The sequence below is a fragment of the Ichthyophthirius multifiliis genome (genome assembly GCF_000220395.1).
Source record: "Ichthyophthirius multifiliis unplaced genomic scaffold scaff_1120509249555, whole genome shotgun sequence".
NCBI lineage: Eukaryota > Ciliophora > Oligohymenophorea > Hymenostomatida > Ichthyophthirius > Ichthyophthirius multifiliis.
The window spans coordinates 1-15,759 of record NW_004087610.1 but is presented as its reverse complement, the minus strand read 5'-3'; the positions used below and the strand labels follow the sequence as shown (position 1 = coordinate 15,759).

At 19.2% G+C, this 15,759-nt stretch overlaps 2 protein-coding genes across 2 annotated transcripts, besides 34 other annotated features; one reads left to right on the top strand and one right to left on the bottom strand. All coding sequences in view use genetic code 6, as the record gives it.

The window, feature by feature from the left end:
- Positions 1 to 142: 142 nt before the first annotated feature.
- Positions 143 to 203: a microsatellite.
- Positions 149 to 197: a microsatellite.
- Positions 204 to 648: 445 nt separating the features above from the next.
- Positions 649 to 8,327, bottom strand: IMG5_011600 (hypothetical protein; the record flags this gene model as incomplete). The annotated part of the gene is made up of 7 exons (XM_004039691.1): positions 649 to 1,411; positions 1,519 to 2,446; positions 2,497 to 4,017; positions 4,142 to 5,875; positions 5,980 to 6,435; positions 6,498 to 7,523; positions 8,303 to 8,327. The coding sequence occupies 7 exons, from the start codon at positions 8,325 to 8,327 to the stop codon at positions 649 to 651; spliced, it is 6,453 nt and encodes a 2,150-aa protein (XP_004039739.1).
- Positions 760 to 806: a microsatellite.
- Positions 1,423 to 1,490: a microsatellite.
- Positions 1,430 to 1,490: a microsatellite.
- Positions 4,047 to 4,117: a microsatellite.
- Positions 5,877 to 5,967: a microsatellite.
- Positions 5,879 to 5,941: a microsatellite.
- Positions 6,440 to 6,482: a microsatellite.
- Positions 7,894 to 7,948: a microsatellite.
- Positions 7,909 to 7,991: a microsatellite.
- Positions 7,957 to 7,996: a microsatellite.
- Positions 7,958 to 7,996: a microsatellite.
- Positions 8,122 to 8,185: a microsatellite.
- Positions 8,124 to 8,207: a microsatellite.
- Positions 8,163 to 8,196: a microsatellite.
- Positions 8,169 to 8,218: a microsatellite.
- Positions 8,172 to 8,235: a microsatellite.
- Positions 8,175 to 8,239: a microsatellite.
- Positions 8,187 to 8,218: a microsatellite.
- Positions 8,243 to 8,289: a microsatellite.
- Positions 8,328 to 8,345: 18 nt separating the features above from the next.
- Positions 8,346 to 8,387: a microsatellite.
- Positions 8,380 to 8,434: a microsatellite.
- Positions 8,435 to 8,512: 78 nt separating this feature from the next.
- Positions 8,513 to 8,549: a microsatellite.
- A 782-nt stretch (positions 8,550 to 9,331) lies between these two features.
- Positions 9,332 to 9,378: a microsatellite.
- Positions 9,379 to 9,937: 559 nt separating this feature from the next.
- IMG5_011590 (kinesin motor domain protein) lies at positions 9,938 to 13,558 on the top strand (the record flags this gene model as incomplete). Its single annotated transcript, XM_004039690.1, has 6 exons — positions 9,938 to 10,562; positions 10,720 to 12,223; positions 12,277 to 12,374; positions 12,509 to 12,807; positions 12,860 to 13,235; positions 13,317 to 13,558. Coding segments are annotated over exons 1-6 (3,017 nt in total), but the record flags the coding sequence as incomplete, so codon positions are not given.
- Positions 10,569 to 10,623: a microsatellite.
- Positions 10,620 to 10,701: a microsatellite.
- Positions 12,397 to 12,472: a microsatellite.
- Positions 12,462 to 12,501: a microsatellite.
- A 363-nt stretch (positions 13,559 to 13,921) lies between the features above and the next one.
- Positions 13,922 to 14,161: a microsatellite.
- Positions 13,941 to 14,019: a microsatellite.
- Positions 13,951 to 14,161: a microsatellite.
- Positions 13,952 to 14,157: a microsatellite.
- Positions 13,988 to 14,161: a microsatellite.
- Positions 14,162 to 15,759: the final 1,598 nt, after the last annotated feature.

Sequence of the window (15,759 nt, the reverse complement as noted above, 5' to 3'; positions counted from 1 at the left end):
ATATTTATATAAATATTTGAAAATCATTCTTTTATTAATATTTTTATTTTTAATTATTTATTAATTGTGATTTTTAATCTTATATAAAGATTTTAGTAAATATTTAATTATTTTTTTTACTTACTTTTTTATTATTATTAAGATATGTATATATATATATATAAAAAAATATATACATATTTATATAAATATATATAATATATTATTAATTAAGAAATAAGATATTTTTTTTAGTTTTTATTATGTTATATATTAATTAAATATTAATATTGTTTTTTATTTTTATAAAATCCTTTTTATTTGAATATAAACAAATTTTAAAATAAAAAATTTATTAAATCATAATATTTTCTTAATTTAAGTGAAACAATATATTTAATTATTTTTTAATAGAGTAATTAAAGAAATTGAATTAAAATTAATTGTAATTTTATACTTTATTTATATTTTTCACATAAAAAAAATAATATCATAATCATAAGTATTTAACATAATTAATATATTTAATTTTTTTTTTAAAATAATATATTATTTTCTTTAATTATATATAAATTAAATAAAAAAAAAAGAATAAAACGAAAAATTTAAAATACTATAATTTATATAATTTTTGAAAAAAATATAAATATAAACTAAAAAAATTAAAATTCAGATTAAAATATTATAAATAATAATATTACTTAAAATAAACACTAAAAAATTTCCATAAAGATCTAAATTAGGTACTATAAAATATATTAATGAAAATAAAATATACAAATATATTTAATATATTTATATATATAAATATATATTTTTATATATTTTTTTTTTTTAACTTTTCGGTACAAAGAATGTTTTTGCGTCAATAAGTTAAATTTAATCATCATTATTTAGATCAGGATATCCTGGATGTATGTTACCTATTACCATATATATATTATATTATGTATTTTCTTCAAGATTAATTATTGTTTAATTATATTTTTTATAAGGTATTTCGATTTCTAAATTGTTAGACGGTACAATATAATTTGTTTAATTATATCCCCAAAAGATCTATTAATTTTTAGGTTTACCTTTATCATAATTAGTTTTAGCTGCAGTCATGAAAACCCAGCCATAATTATTTAGAGAAATTTAAATCGTAACTTAATTTGTTTAAGTATCTACTATTGTAGGAGATTCTAAAAGAGAAACATTATAAAAAGTGAAATTTGATGAAGGAATTTAATAGTTTAAATCTAAATTATTTATTCTTTAGGAAAGATTGTTTATTTAATATTTTTTTAAGTATTCTATTATTTTTATAGGAGGGGGGAAATTTTCTGTTAATGGATTTGAAAATATTTACAGATATAAAAAAGTAGTTTACGAGTATAAATTTCTAATTAAACTTGAAAATTATAAGTTATACTTTTTTTCTATTACTCTATTAAAAGAATAAATGTATATATATAAATATATATATAAAATATATATATTTAAATATATATATATATATATATATAATTATTTATTTATTATTATTTTTATTACTATTTATTATTCAAACTTAAAATAAAAGCTATAGATTTTTTAATAGTATCTTTTTCTGCTTAATTTAAATATGCTTAATTAAATTATAATGTAAAATCAGCTGCTGGATATCTATTTTATGTTTGAAATTCAAAAGTTTTCAATTCACTCCATTTTCCACCCCTATTGACTGCATAAGCATAAACTGCATATATTACTTAAGCCTCCAAGTTATTAATTTTTACTATTCCCTTATTAGTTTTTCCTATAATTGCACTACCATAGACTGATCTAGTGGTTTCTACAGGCGGCTTATTTTAATAAAGTACATCTTCAATTTTTGGAACATTAGTTCCTTTTAAAGCTAACATGAAAAAAACTTAAGAAACTTCCGATGTTCCTATATTTAGATCTATTTTTGTCTAGCTAGTTTATGTATTGATTAAATCTGTTATTAAAGGCATTTCTGTTATTTCGTTTATTATTATAAAATCTAAAGTTGTCCTACTTAGTATATATACATCTTTATTTTTTCCTTATAAATTTAGGTTAATTTTTCCTTTTTCAATAATACTGTTTTAAGTGCAATTTAAATAAAAATACAAACCAGATATTTTATTAGTAAGTGTTAATTTATAAGTTGATAAACTAATTCCACTATATGTTTCTGCAAAACTTAATTATATTTCAACTTATTCATTTGGAGCGTAATCTGTTTAGACTAAATTGGGCAAAGACCAGCCGTTTTTGGGGATTTCTTATAATGTATTTATATCTATACGTATATTTTTATTAGATGTAATCTATTTATGTATATAATTGATATATATTATAAAATTTTAATTATTTACTTAAATTTATGTTTTTTTTATTAATGTATATAATAATGGTTCCGACTTTTAGTCTTTATTTGTTTCAACTTATATTTACCAATATATATAATATATTCCTATTTTTTTGTTATATTTAATTTATTATTAATAAATATATATTATAAACCTCCATTATAATTTTCTGCAACCGTAACTTAGAATTATGCATATAAATCGCCTACATTAAGTGATATTTTTTCAGGTATAATATCAATTCCTATTTATGAAAATGTAGCTGTTAGTGTTAAATTCTAAGCACAGGGATATTCCACTCCAACCTTAATAGGTTTACTTACAGTTCCTCTTTCTAATATAATAGTTTAATCTTCATTTACAGTAATAATTGGCCCTGGTACTGTAAAAGAAAGGTTCGTAGGATCTAAATTAAGGAAAGTTTTCTATATAATTTTTTAAATTGTCCCATCGAAAGTTTTAATTACTATACTGTCTATATATCCTTCTTCTATTGGATTTGGAACATTTTAAACAACTAATTTAATTTCTTGGCCTTCAATTGCATCTTTTCCCCATACCTAGACTTCGTTTTCCTTAAACTAGCATTTAATATCAGCTGAAAGTATTTTATCAGAACTACAAGCTCCATTTAAATTTTATAAAATGTCATATTATTGGGGAAACTAGACTTTAATTTCTCCTTTATTACTTTAATAAGATGGTAATTTATCATTACCGGTTCCTATATAGAAGAGCATTTCATAATCCGCGTTTACTCTAATATATTAGTTCGAAGATTTCATTTATTTCATATTTAACCAAGTAGGGGCCTAGAGTGTGTTTTGGGCAGGAATATCCGATTTAAAATCGATAAAAAAATCATCGTAAATATTATAAGTTCCGACTTTAAAAAATCCCAAAACTGCAGGAGGAGGAATCAAATTTGGGTTTATAATTCCCGAAATTGCTAATATTATATGATTTGAAGGGGATGGGGTATATTTGGTAATTCCAAAAAGAGTTATTATCCTTTATTTTATTGAACAGCCTATTTCTTTATTAAGACCTTGTATTGATGTACATTTTAGGGTTTCTCGGCCGAGATTTTGGTCATAGTTTTGAGGGAATTCTATATAGATTAAGCTTTTAGAGGTTAGGGCAGTGGTGGGAAGAATGTTGAAAGTATAAGTGGACTTTTCAGCCTCATTTTTAGGGATAAAAGATTATATGGAACATGTTAGTCTGTTTGTGGGGTTTTTGATGACAATTGTACGATTTATTGTTGAGGAAGAGTCTGTGTCGTTAATTATAGTGCCGTCATAGATAATTTTAATTGAAAAAGGTTAAGTAGTCTTAGGTAAAAGGGGATTTTAAATATTTTTAATTGAAAAATAAATAACTCCGGAATCATATTAAGTGTCTGTTATAATTTAATATGTATCAGCATTTTTTAAAATACAACTTTCCATAGTGGAGAGACCACCAGAAAGAGAACATATAGGAGGATTAGGTAGAATAGGGTAATCTGACGAAGGAAATTAAACTTCTATAATAGTTTTTTTAAGAAAAGATTAAGAAGGGATAAAGGAAATAGTATAAATAGATTTTTCTATTGCATTTCTAGGAAAAGCATTAATCCCTTAATATATTATTATATCAGGAGAAAAAGGATCACCGAACGTAAAAGCACCATCTATAGGATCACTTTCCCCTATTAATAAAATATAATATATATATATATTAGAATGTATATATATATATATATATATATATATATATATATATATATATATTTTAATTTTTTATATTTATCTTACATTTATTTATTATTTTATTATATACAGTTTATGTTTCATTTTCTATAAATGAATCTACATAAGTTTAAATTTTCCAATTCAGAGAAGTTGTAGTTGGGTTTTAATTAGGATTTTTGATGCCTTCACAAATTATTTTAAAAGGGGCGTATTTAGGGTGAAAAGCTATATTAGTGAATTCTACTGTGTATGAGTTATAGAAATTATATTTAATCTAAGTTTTATCAAAAGGTTTTAATTAAGGAATTGAAAAAATAGGTTTTGGAATACTTGATGTTAGTTTATAATTAGAATCGAAAGTTAATAAAAGACGGAAATTATCAGGATGATCTACTGAAGGCGTGCATATAATTTCGAAATAAACTCCAGGCTAGTTCGGGGCTTTGAAAGGGACGAGAATTTCCACTTTTACAAATTCTGCGTATGAAGGGGAAAGGGGTTGGTTTCCAACTGAAACTTAAGATATATTAGATGATTGAACTTTCGATGAGTCTACTGGTAGATATTTATATATAATTTTATCGAATTTTAAATAATATCGAGGCCATATTAAATTTTTTAGGATTACTACTAGATTCCCAGTTAGATTGTTTGTGGTTTTGTCTACATTTATAATTTCTAAAAGTAGCCAATTTAAATCATTATAAAATACTGCTTTTTATATATAAGTGCCTGTTTAAATATATGGATTAGTAATTGAATTAATATTTTAAGCGGCTATTTCTACTGTAATGCTTTCATTTTCTGGAAAAAAACCTAAATCAACTATATTAGTAAGTTAAATGATAAATTTGTCTCCAACTTCTAATACTAGAGTTAAATCTAGGAAGAAAATTAAAGCAAACCATTCTTATTATATAGGTTTTTAAGGATAGAATTTAATATAGTCTTTATTACTTAAACTAGGAGGGCTTGAGGCTGCCATAGTCTTATATTTAACAGTCAAGAGATCTGAAATATTAATTATTTTTTCCCTTCTGTTTGTTTTAGTTTTTAATAGTACTCGTATAGTCCCATCATCTGATATAGCGGGTGATGCAGATGGTCTAGGATTTAAAATATTCACTAAATGGAATTTTATTAATGAGTTTATACCTATTTCTTTGAAATTTTACATTCTTACTATCTTCCGTTTTGTTGCAGATATTGTACCATAACTAGGATTTATATCATAGTCTTCTAATAAAACACAGTTTATTTACTAGTTTATAAGGGGGAAAATACCCTCTATGTTTTTACAAGGAAAACTATCGCCTACTTTATATACTGAAACGTCCGGAAAATTATCATAATTATCAACAAATACCACATCAATATACCCTTAAGGGTCTGTGGGTTTTAATTTAGGTTTACCTTCGATTAATTTCAATGATTAGGTCTTTAATTCAATTTCAATTATACCACTTCGAATTGACACTAAATCTGGGTTGTTAAAATTCATATATTAAAGAGTTTTTATTCTTTAAATAGGTTCTGGATATATGATTACTACTAAACTAAAACTTTAAACGTAAGTAAAACCATCTGGTTAAAATATTGCGACATCAATTAAAAATACACCCTCGTAAATCGGAGAGTCTATGAATGTATTTGCTCCAAATTATAATTGCATTGATGCTAAGACGCCATTAGAAAGTAAGTTGTTCGCTTTTTAATAATAATATATTATTTGATCTTACTTTTTACATCGGAAAGATTCAAAAGAAACTCCTTGTTATTAAATGGAGCAATATGATGCTTTATATATATATTAATATATATATATATATATATATATATATATATATTTGTATATATATATATTTTTATTTTTATATTTTATATATATAATAAAAAATTACGTAGTATTATTGTTTTTATTGTAAATTATTCAGGAAATGTTAATTGATATATTGTCGAACCTATCAATAGAGCTGAAGGGGTGAAATTATAAGAAAACTTTATTTATGAATTCGCTTAATAATATCTTTCTGGCCCCATATTATTAGATAATATTTATAAATTTGATGAGTTTATATCTAATACAGTTGTAAAAGCTTAAGTAGAATCCATATCTATGATTACATTTTTGGAAGAATCCGTAAATGTGGATATTACAATAGGATTTGTTTTTCCTTATAAATCAGGTAGTTATATTCTTAAAAAAAAGGCTATTTCTGTAGGAATAAGACATTCTGCATAATTTGATAATTATATAGTATCACCGCTTGAACTGAAATCTTCTAAAATAGAATTATTACTTGATGTATCATCTTCTAGCCCATAAAGAATTTAAAAAGAGGATTTTTAATCAACATCTAAATATATATATATATATATATATATATATATATATATATATATAATTGTAAAATTATACCTTTTTAAAAAAAAAAATTGGGAGAAGGAAATTTTATTTATAATAAAGATCCTTTAGGTAATGGATTTTTGGGCAGTATTTTGAGATAATAATCAATGATTTTTCCTTTAGCCTCAACTGCATTATTTAGTTTTTTATAAAATCTCACATATTGCATTTTTCCCGTTGTAATTTAAAATCCATTTATAGGATTACTCCATCCATAAACCACTTTTGTACCGATACGAAACACTACAATTCTAAATCTTTCATTCTAATACGCATCATTTGTAAAAAGAGAAATTTTTGGATTAGTCATCGAAACACTAATACCAACATCTGACCCTGCTTTCAAATCTGCAAGAAGTCCTGTGATTTAAATTATCTATTTTCCCTTGACTTTCTCGCATTATATCTAAGCTTTAATATTTATGCCATTAATAGGGTAGGTAGAGCATGAAGGGTTATCAGAAATTTCAAAATCGTAAGGAGAATCTGAACTAAGGTAGTTACCTGCTCGAGAAGGGATCCATAACTCTATGTATGAGCTCATGGGGATATCTTAATCTGTTTTAAACGCGAAATTGTATTTAGTCGATTCTCCTGCGGCCTATGTTCCAGAGGAATCCACTTTTACAGTTGTTGAAATTAAAGTATTTATATCCCCAGCTATTCCAAGTTCTCCAAAAATAAGGTTTTCATCAAACAAATTCACTCCTTTGTATGTTCGGACATAAAAACTACCTGTACCGCCTGTTATGGAGGGGTTTAATACTTAATATATGGAAACTTAAATTTCTATATTGCCTAATATTTCTTCAGAAAATTCAAAGGTTACTGTATTATCAGTTATTGTGCAGGGGCGGTCGCAAATATTTGATAATGCTACTATTCCTAAACCCGGATTATATTAGGAAGGAAATTATATTTGTAAAATACCGCCAGATGGAACGGTTGTTTCGGGAATAAATTAAAATGTGTAGTCAGCATTATTATTTTTATTTGCTATAGTATTTTGGATTGGAATTTTTCCTTGTTTTATGGTGCCTTATATGTTTTTTTTTTATATTATTATTTATTAATATTATATTATTTATATTGTGTACCTTAAAAGGAGTATTTAAATAATAATGTTTGTATTAATAATAAATATTTATATATAAAAATCATTAAATAATAAGATAAAAAAAGGCTAGTTATTTATTATCTTTATAGGTATTTAAGTATTATATTATCTACAAAGGATTTATAATTTAAAAAATAAAAAAAAAAAAATTGGTTTATAAAAAAATATAAATAATTAATAATTAAATATTTATTTAATATAAAATATATAAGATATATATATATATATATATATAATATTTCATTAATAAGAATATTTTATAAATAATATAAATATTTTATTTAAAAAACAAAATATTAATTATATTAAATAATTTATAAATATAAAATATATTTAATAATATTATTAGTAAACAATTTAATATATTAATTTATATTTAATTATTATTAATTTAATAAAAAATTTTAGAAAATATATTTTTAATGAAAATTTTTTAATAATGCTAAAAAATAAAAAATGAAAAAAAAAAATCATCAGTCTTTAAATTTTTGAATAATAAAAAAAACAAAGAAAAAGGAAATATAAAAAAAATTAAATTTAAATTATATTAATAAAAAATTTAAATGTAAAAATATAATAAAAATAAAAATATAAATATAAAAAAATATATATATAATTATAAATGTAAATATATATACATTTTATATATTTATATATTTATATTTTTATATATTTATATGTTTATATTAGATTATATAACTATATTAAATATTTTATTTTTACATTTATATATATAAAAAAAAAAATTATTTTTAATTATTTTAAATTAATATTTAATATATTTTTTTACTTTAATAATTAATATTTTTTTCTTTTAATTTGATTTATATTTACTATAATATAATTTAAATAATTATAATTTATATTTTTTAAAATATTTAGCAATATTTAATTTTTTTTTTAATTATTTTAATTTATTATTATATATATAATTTTTTTTTATATATTCTTATATCTTTCTATATAAATATTTTCTATTTATCATTTTTAATTTTTATTTTTTGATTCTTTTGTTTTCTACAAATTTTAAAAAATATTAATCTTTTTTTATTCATTTAAAGATTAAAAACATTATTTTTAGATTTTTTTATATAAATTCTTATTAATCTATTTATTACAAAAATTTAATAAATATTAATTTTACTTTAATCTTTTAATAGTATTTACTTGTTTTATAATAAGTTATAACATATTATTATAAGTTTTTGCCTTATAATTAACTAAATTAATTTTATTCAATTTATTTTACCAATTTTAAAATATTATTTTTGTTAATATATATAAATATTTTTTTAAATTTTTATTTAATTTTTACTAAACATATATTTTTTCACATATTCAGCAAGTAAAAATAAGTAGTAAAAAAAAAAAAAGGGCAATTATTTATTAATATTGAGTTTTACATATTCAAAAAAAAAGATAAAATATTGTATATAAAATTTCTACGAAATGTTCAAAATCATTATATATGTCTAATAAGTTTATTTAGGTTATAAATTACTGATTTTATTACAGAAAATTTTCAGCATAATTTATTTATTAAATTTTTAATATTATAAATTATTATGGATTTATAATAAACTAAATGGATAGTTATTAAATTCATTATTAATTTATTATTTAATTCAAATTATATATAGGACACTTTAAATTATTTATTGAGTAATAATTCTAATTGAAATTTAAAGTTTTATATTTAAAATTATATTAATTATAATTTTTGTCAATATATTGATGTTTCTTTAATTTTTTATTATTATGTTTATTTCATTTTTTTGTTAATTTTATATTGAAGTTTGTTATATATAATTATTATTGATTTTAATATTTTACTTTTTTTTTTAAAAAAAAATAATTTTTTATAATTAATTATATAAAATAAATTAATTGAGTATTTTTTTATAAATAAATTATTGTTATTATTTATAATTTATTATGGTATTTTTTAAAACATATTTATGATTTTATTATATTTTTTATTATTTTTTTTTTTAATATAATATTATTTTGTATAAATTATTATTTTCTTATTTTAGTTTAAAAATAAAACTGTTTAAAATAAATATAGATAAATTATTTATTTTTTAAAGAAAATTAGCATATTTTTATATAATATAAACTATGATCATTAATAATATATATATTTGATATATATATATATAAAGATAATAATATATATATAAAATTTATAAAATTAAAAGCATAACTAAAATATAAAAAAATCAATAAATTTAAAAAGCTTTTAGAAACTAAAATTAAAATTCAGATTATTAATTAATATTAATAATTAATAAAATAAAAATTAAAAAAAAAAAACAAAAATTATACATAAAAAAAAAGCAAAAAATAAAAAATTTAAATTAAATTAAATTTATAACCATTGCTTTCTTTTTTAATAAACAGAGCCATCCCTAACTGTAATATAATAATAAAACCCATTAACTCCAAAATAAAAACAAATAATGACATCTTTAAAAACTTAAGATCGAAAAACATATTTAACGAGCAAATTATACTAAAAAGGATTTTCTATTACTAATGTATAACCTTTAAAATTACAAGAATTCGAATAAAACATGTCTGAAATCCAAGAAATTAACAGTAATAAAAAATACCTAACAAATTCTCCTTTAAAAAACTAACCAAGTTCAAGTGCTATAAAATAAAATAATGTGAACGATTCAATGTAAAATTCTTAAATTTTATCTCAATAGTAAAACTAGAATGATTCTGATAATAATTCTAAATAAATATTATCTTAATTATAATAACCTGTTAAATAATCATCTAATGTTAGGACTTTTATCAGAGTACGTCCTTTAAATAAAATGGAAATAGAATTTAATTAAAATGGATGTGGTAATGAAAACTTAAGGTTCCCAGATTTAAAATCAGTATAAGTTATGCCAGAAAAAACTATCTTTACACTCGATAAAGTATATCCACCGGCTTCTTAATAAGTAAAAAAAATAAAAAAAAAAGTGTAAATAAATAAAAATATGAAAATAAACTAAATAATATATATATTTATATATGTATATATATATATATATATATATATATATATATATATATATATATATATATATATTTATATATTAATAATAAACACAAAAGTCTGAAATATATGAAGATGTAGGAAGAGAAATGGTCAATGATGTCCTATTAGGTTATAATGGTACTATTTTTGCCTATGGAGCTACTGGCTCTGGTAAGACACACACAATGTTCGGAAATGTAAACGATTAATAATAAAAGGGAATAATTCCTCGAGTAAGTAATTAAATTTTTTAATATGTAAATTAAAGTACTGATATTGAATTTTCAATTACTTGTAGTATGTTAGAAATATATAAAGAGTAATTATTTGATTTACTTAATACGAATAAATAGAATTTGAAAATAAAAGAAAATGCAAAAGAAGGTGGTTTATATGTACAAGGACTTACCAATATAACTGTAGAAAGTGAATAAGATATACTAGATGCCATAAATTTAGGATATTCAAGCAAATAGACTCGAGAAACACGAATGAATGAGTATTCTTCCCGATCTCATACTATTTTTACAATAAATGTAAACCAAAAATGCCCTAATGGGTAATTAAAAACCGGAAAAATGAACCTAGTAGACTTAGCTGGGTGTGAGAAAATCGCCAAAACACAAGCCTGGGGTGAAATGTTAGAAGAAGCAAAAAAAATAAACCTTTCATTGTCATGTTTAGGGAATGTTATTCATGCTTTAACTTCCGGAGCTGACCATATACCTTATAGAGATTCTAAACTAACTCGAATATTATAAGAGAGTCTAGGAGGAAACTTTAAAACATCACTTATAGCCGCTATATCTCCACATTCTAGTCAACATGAGGAATAAATAAGTACTCTGAAATTCGCTACAAGGGCTAAAACTATAAAAAATAATGTCAAGATAAACATTATATTGTCTAATGAATAAATGAAGGTGCTTATTGAATAACTTAAAGGAGAATTAGCTAAAAGTAAAGAATAGAATGATAAATGGAAAAAAATGGTGCAGAAATTAAAGGAGGAAATAAAAAATAATAACAATGGAGGATCTTTTATTAAAAATCTAGAAGATATTATCAATAATAATGATAGTGAAGGTAGTAATACGGAATAAAATAATAGTATTAATAATGATAATGGAGATGAATCGGATCTAGATGAAAGCTTTGTAGATTAATAAGGAGGAAATAATTAACCAAGTATTTTTAGTGGTAAAAGATAATAGGATAATGGGGGTAATTAATAGAATGCTTTTTTAAATAGTAGTTAAAAGGATAATAATAATACAGGATAATATAGAGGTACAAGTTCTGATTTTAGAAAAAGATATTAAGAAAAGAATAAATTATGTAGAAATTTATAGAAGGAAATTATTATTTTAAAAAAAGAATTAAATGAACAAGAAAAAAAAATGATGGATATTAGATATTAGAAATAATAAATTGAATAATCTTATACTGAATAAAAATCTAAAAATGAATATAATCTGTTTTAAACTGAAGTTTTATAAAAATAAGTAACTTCTCTTATAGAAACTTTATGTAAATATGAAAAGTAAATTAGTAAAATGATTTAAGAAAAAACTACAAATAGTTAAATAAAAAAACAAAATTATTATTTATAAAATTGTTTAAAATAAATAAAGGTAAACTAAATATAGAAGATTATTTAAAAAAAAAATTTAATTTCTAAGAAATATCTTATTCAGAATATTTCAAAAATTCAACAAGTTTAACACTTGATGTAAATAATTATAAAATAAATCTATATATATATATAAATAATATATATATAAAAAAATATATATATATATATTTATATATATATATATTTATTTATATTTTAAATTTTTTATTTTATATTTTTAAATATATAAGAATTATGTTTTATAATGGTCAGATTAATAGAAAAAAATTTAACAATTAGGAGTAGATTTTAACAATTTATTTGATGAAAATTAAGAACAAGAGGGAAATCAAAATTAAGGAAAAAAACACACATTTACTAAAATGGAAACATTGTTAAAATAAACAAAAGGAAATATTAATAATTCGTTAAATTAAAAATAAATGTTAGAAAAAATAACTCTTTTTCCTTCTAAATTAGATAAATTTCATCAAAAGCATCACATTTCGAGAGATTTAATGATTATTCTATTAAAAAAAGAATTATTTAAGTAAATACATATCTTTTTTTTTATTTAATATATACATATATATATATTATAGTTCCCATATTATTAATTAAACACTTTCGAGAACTATTTCAACTTTAGAATGGAAATAAATAATAGAATATGGAAAAGAAACACTTCTTATAGAATTAAATAAAGTACAAAAAACACACATTGATAATTTAGAAATAGTAATAAATGAAGCAAGTGCTAATTATAAATTATTAAGAAGAAAAATCGAATAAATCGAGTTAGAATAACATATATAAAACGATTAGAAATCATAAGAGGTATAAGATAAAAAGGGAAACATAGGCAAAGACAATTAAACATTATAATAATTAATTAAAAAAAAAGTATAGAAAGATAAAGTATTAAAGGTAGTTTTTTAGGCATTTAATATATGGACTTAAATTAAACAGATAATAATAGTTAAGATAAAACTTAAATTTTAAAAGAACTTAAATAATGTATTAATTTAAAATAATAAAAAAATTAATTTTTTTAAAAAGGTGAAGAAATTATTTAAAAATCTGTTCTACCATAAACATATGATAAATCAATAGAAGAATTAAAAGAAAGAAATTTATTATTAAAAAGGGTATTTGAAGAAATAAAAGAGAACTTTTATAGTGGAGTAAACTAATAATTAATTGAATAAATTTTAAAAGAAAAGGAAAGACTAGAAGGTAAAGTTAATAGTATATAAGATGAACTTAAAATGGAAATTGAAAAATCAAAATATTATTCGGAAGTAAATATATTATTTTAATAAAAATAATGTAAATGATTTATAAATATATATATGTATAGGCTATAAAATAAGAAAAAAATAATACATTGTTATAATAAGAATAATCAAGATAATTAGAATAATATTTATTAAATAAAATGAAAGAAGAAACTTAATTTATAGAAAAAAATTAAAAAATTATTGTAGAATAACATGAAAATGAAATGTAAAAATACTAATAGGCGTTTTAAAAATAAACTGAAAAATTAAATTAACTTAATAAATAAACAATTGAAACATTAAATGAAGTTTTAAATAAAAACAATCATGAAGAAAATAATAAAATTTTGTTATAATAATTATAAAGCGAATTGTAAAAATATGAATAAGAATAATATATTAGTAATAATGCAAATAATAATACTAATAATAATACTGTAAATAATACAAATAATAATTCTAATAATATTACTAATAATAATAATAATTCTAATATAAATAATAATATAAATAATAATCATAATAATACTAATAATCATAATATAAATAATAATAATAATAATAATAATATTAATAATTATAATAATAATAATAATAATTATAATAATTATATTAATAATAATATCAATGATTCTGTCGATAAACCTTAAAATTTATCTATAAAAAATATTTTCAAAACTTAAATTAATGCTGCTATGTATAAAACATTTGAAAATAACGATTAATTAGTTACCCCTAAAAGCAATTTTTAAAAAAGATTTAGTAAAGAAGTATTAGATAATTAAGGTATTTTTTTACTTAATAATTAAAGTCCTGTTAAAGAATCAAAAACATTTTAGAAAGATAATTATTAATATTATACTCGAAAGTAATAAAACAATTTTAATAATAATATTAAAAATAGTGTACATCATAATAGGATATAAAGTCTTTCAGGAATTTCTTAATTTAAAAAATATTGATTAAATTATATATATTTTATTTTTAATAATATTGTGTTTTAGTATATATATCAATTTATATTATAAATACTTTTATTAAATAAAATACATTTAAATATTAAATAAGAATTTATATATATTGTAATCGTTTATTTCCTTTTTTTTATATATATATTAAAATAAATTCGTTTATATATTAAAATTATAAAATAACAAACTAATTTTTTTTAAAAAAAAAAAATAACATATTATAACTTAATATGATAAATAACGAAAACCATTTAAAGAAATATTTATAAGATTTATAAAACCAAAACACATTAAAATAACTATAATTAAATAATTTTATATAGAAAAGAATTAATATAATAAATAATATAAAATTATATAAGAATGTAGAATTATATAAAAATACTTAGTAAGAAAAAACAAGAAAAAATTGTGAAAAGAAAATAGAATTATTAAACGAGGAATATAATTATTAAAATACTTTAATTTTTATGAAAAATAGATATTATAAAGAAATCTAAAATTTAAAAAATTAATGCAATTTATTAAAAAATTTAGATCAAATTGCTATAAGTAAAGAAAATTAAATAGAATAAATAAAAAATAAACAAGAAATTATATTAAGTACGCATTTAAAAGAATAATAATAATAAAAATATTAAATTAAAGAAACTCAACTAAAAATAAATGAAAAATAACAAATAATTTAATAGAATGATTTATTTTAAAACCAAAATTATCGATATTTAAAAGAAATCTAATTAATTAAATAAAAAATATCAAAAAGTTAATATATTATTAATAAATAAAATGAATAACTAAATCAATTGGAATAATAAAATAATTATTTTGTCTAAAAAATAGACGAATAGTTTAAGTTTATTTATTAAATAGAGGCTATATTGTTATTATTTGAATTAATTTTTAAAAATAATATAGATAAAAATATTTATAATATAATTTTAGAATTTTATAATAATGGTATATAAGGAAATAAAACAAATATTTTTTAAAAAATGAATGATAAATAAATACCTTTTTAATTTATTTTATCAAAGTTATTAAATAAGCTAGAAAAAAAAACGAAAAAAATAATATTTTAGAATTAACTTAAGAAATAAAAAAATATTAAAGAAATAGGTCAAAAACAGAAAATAAAGAATAAAATTCTAATAATAAATTATATTTAGAAAATTCAAATTGTAATAAAGAAGAAAAACAAATTGAATATATATTTATAAAAAAATAAGAAAAGAAATTAAATAAAATTTA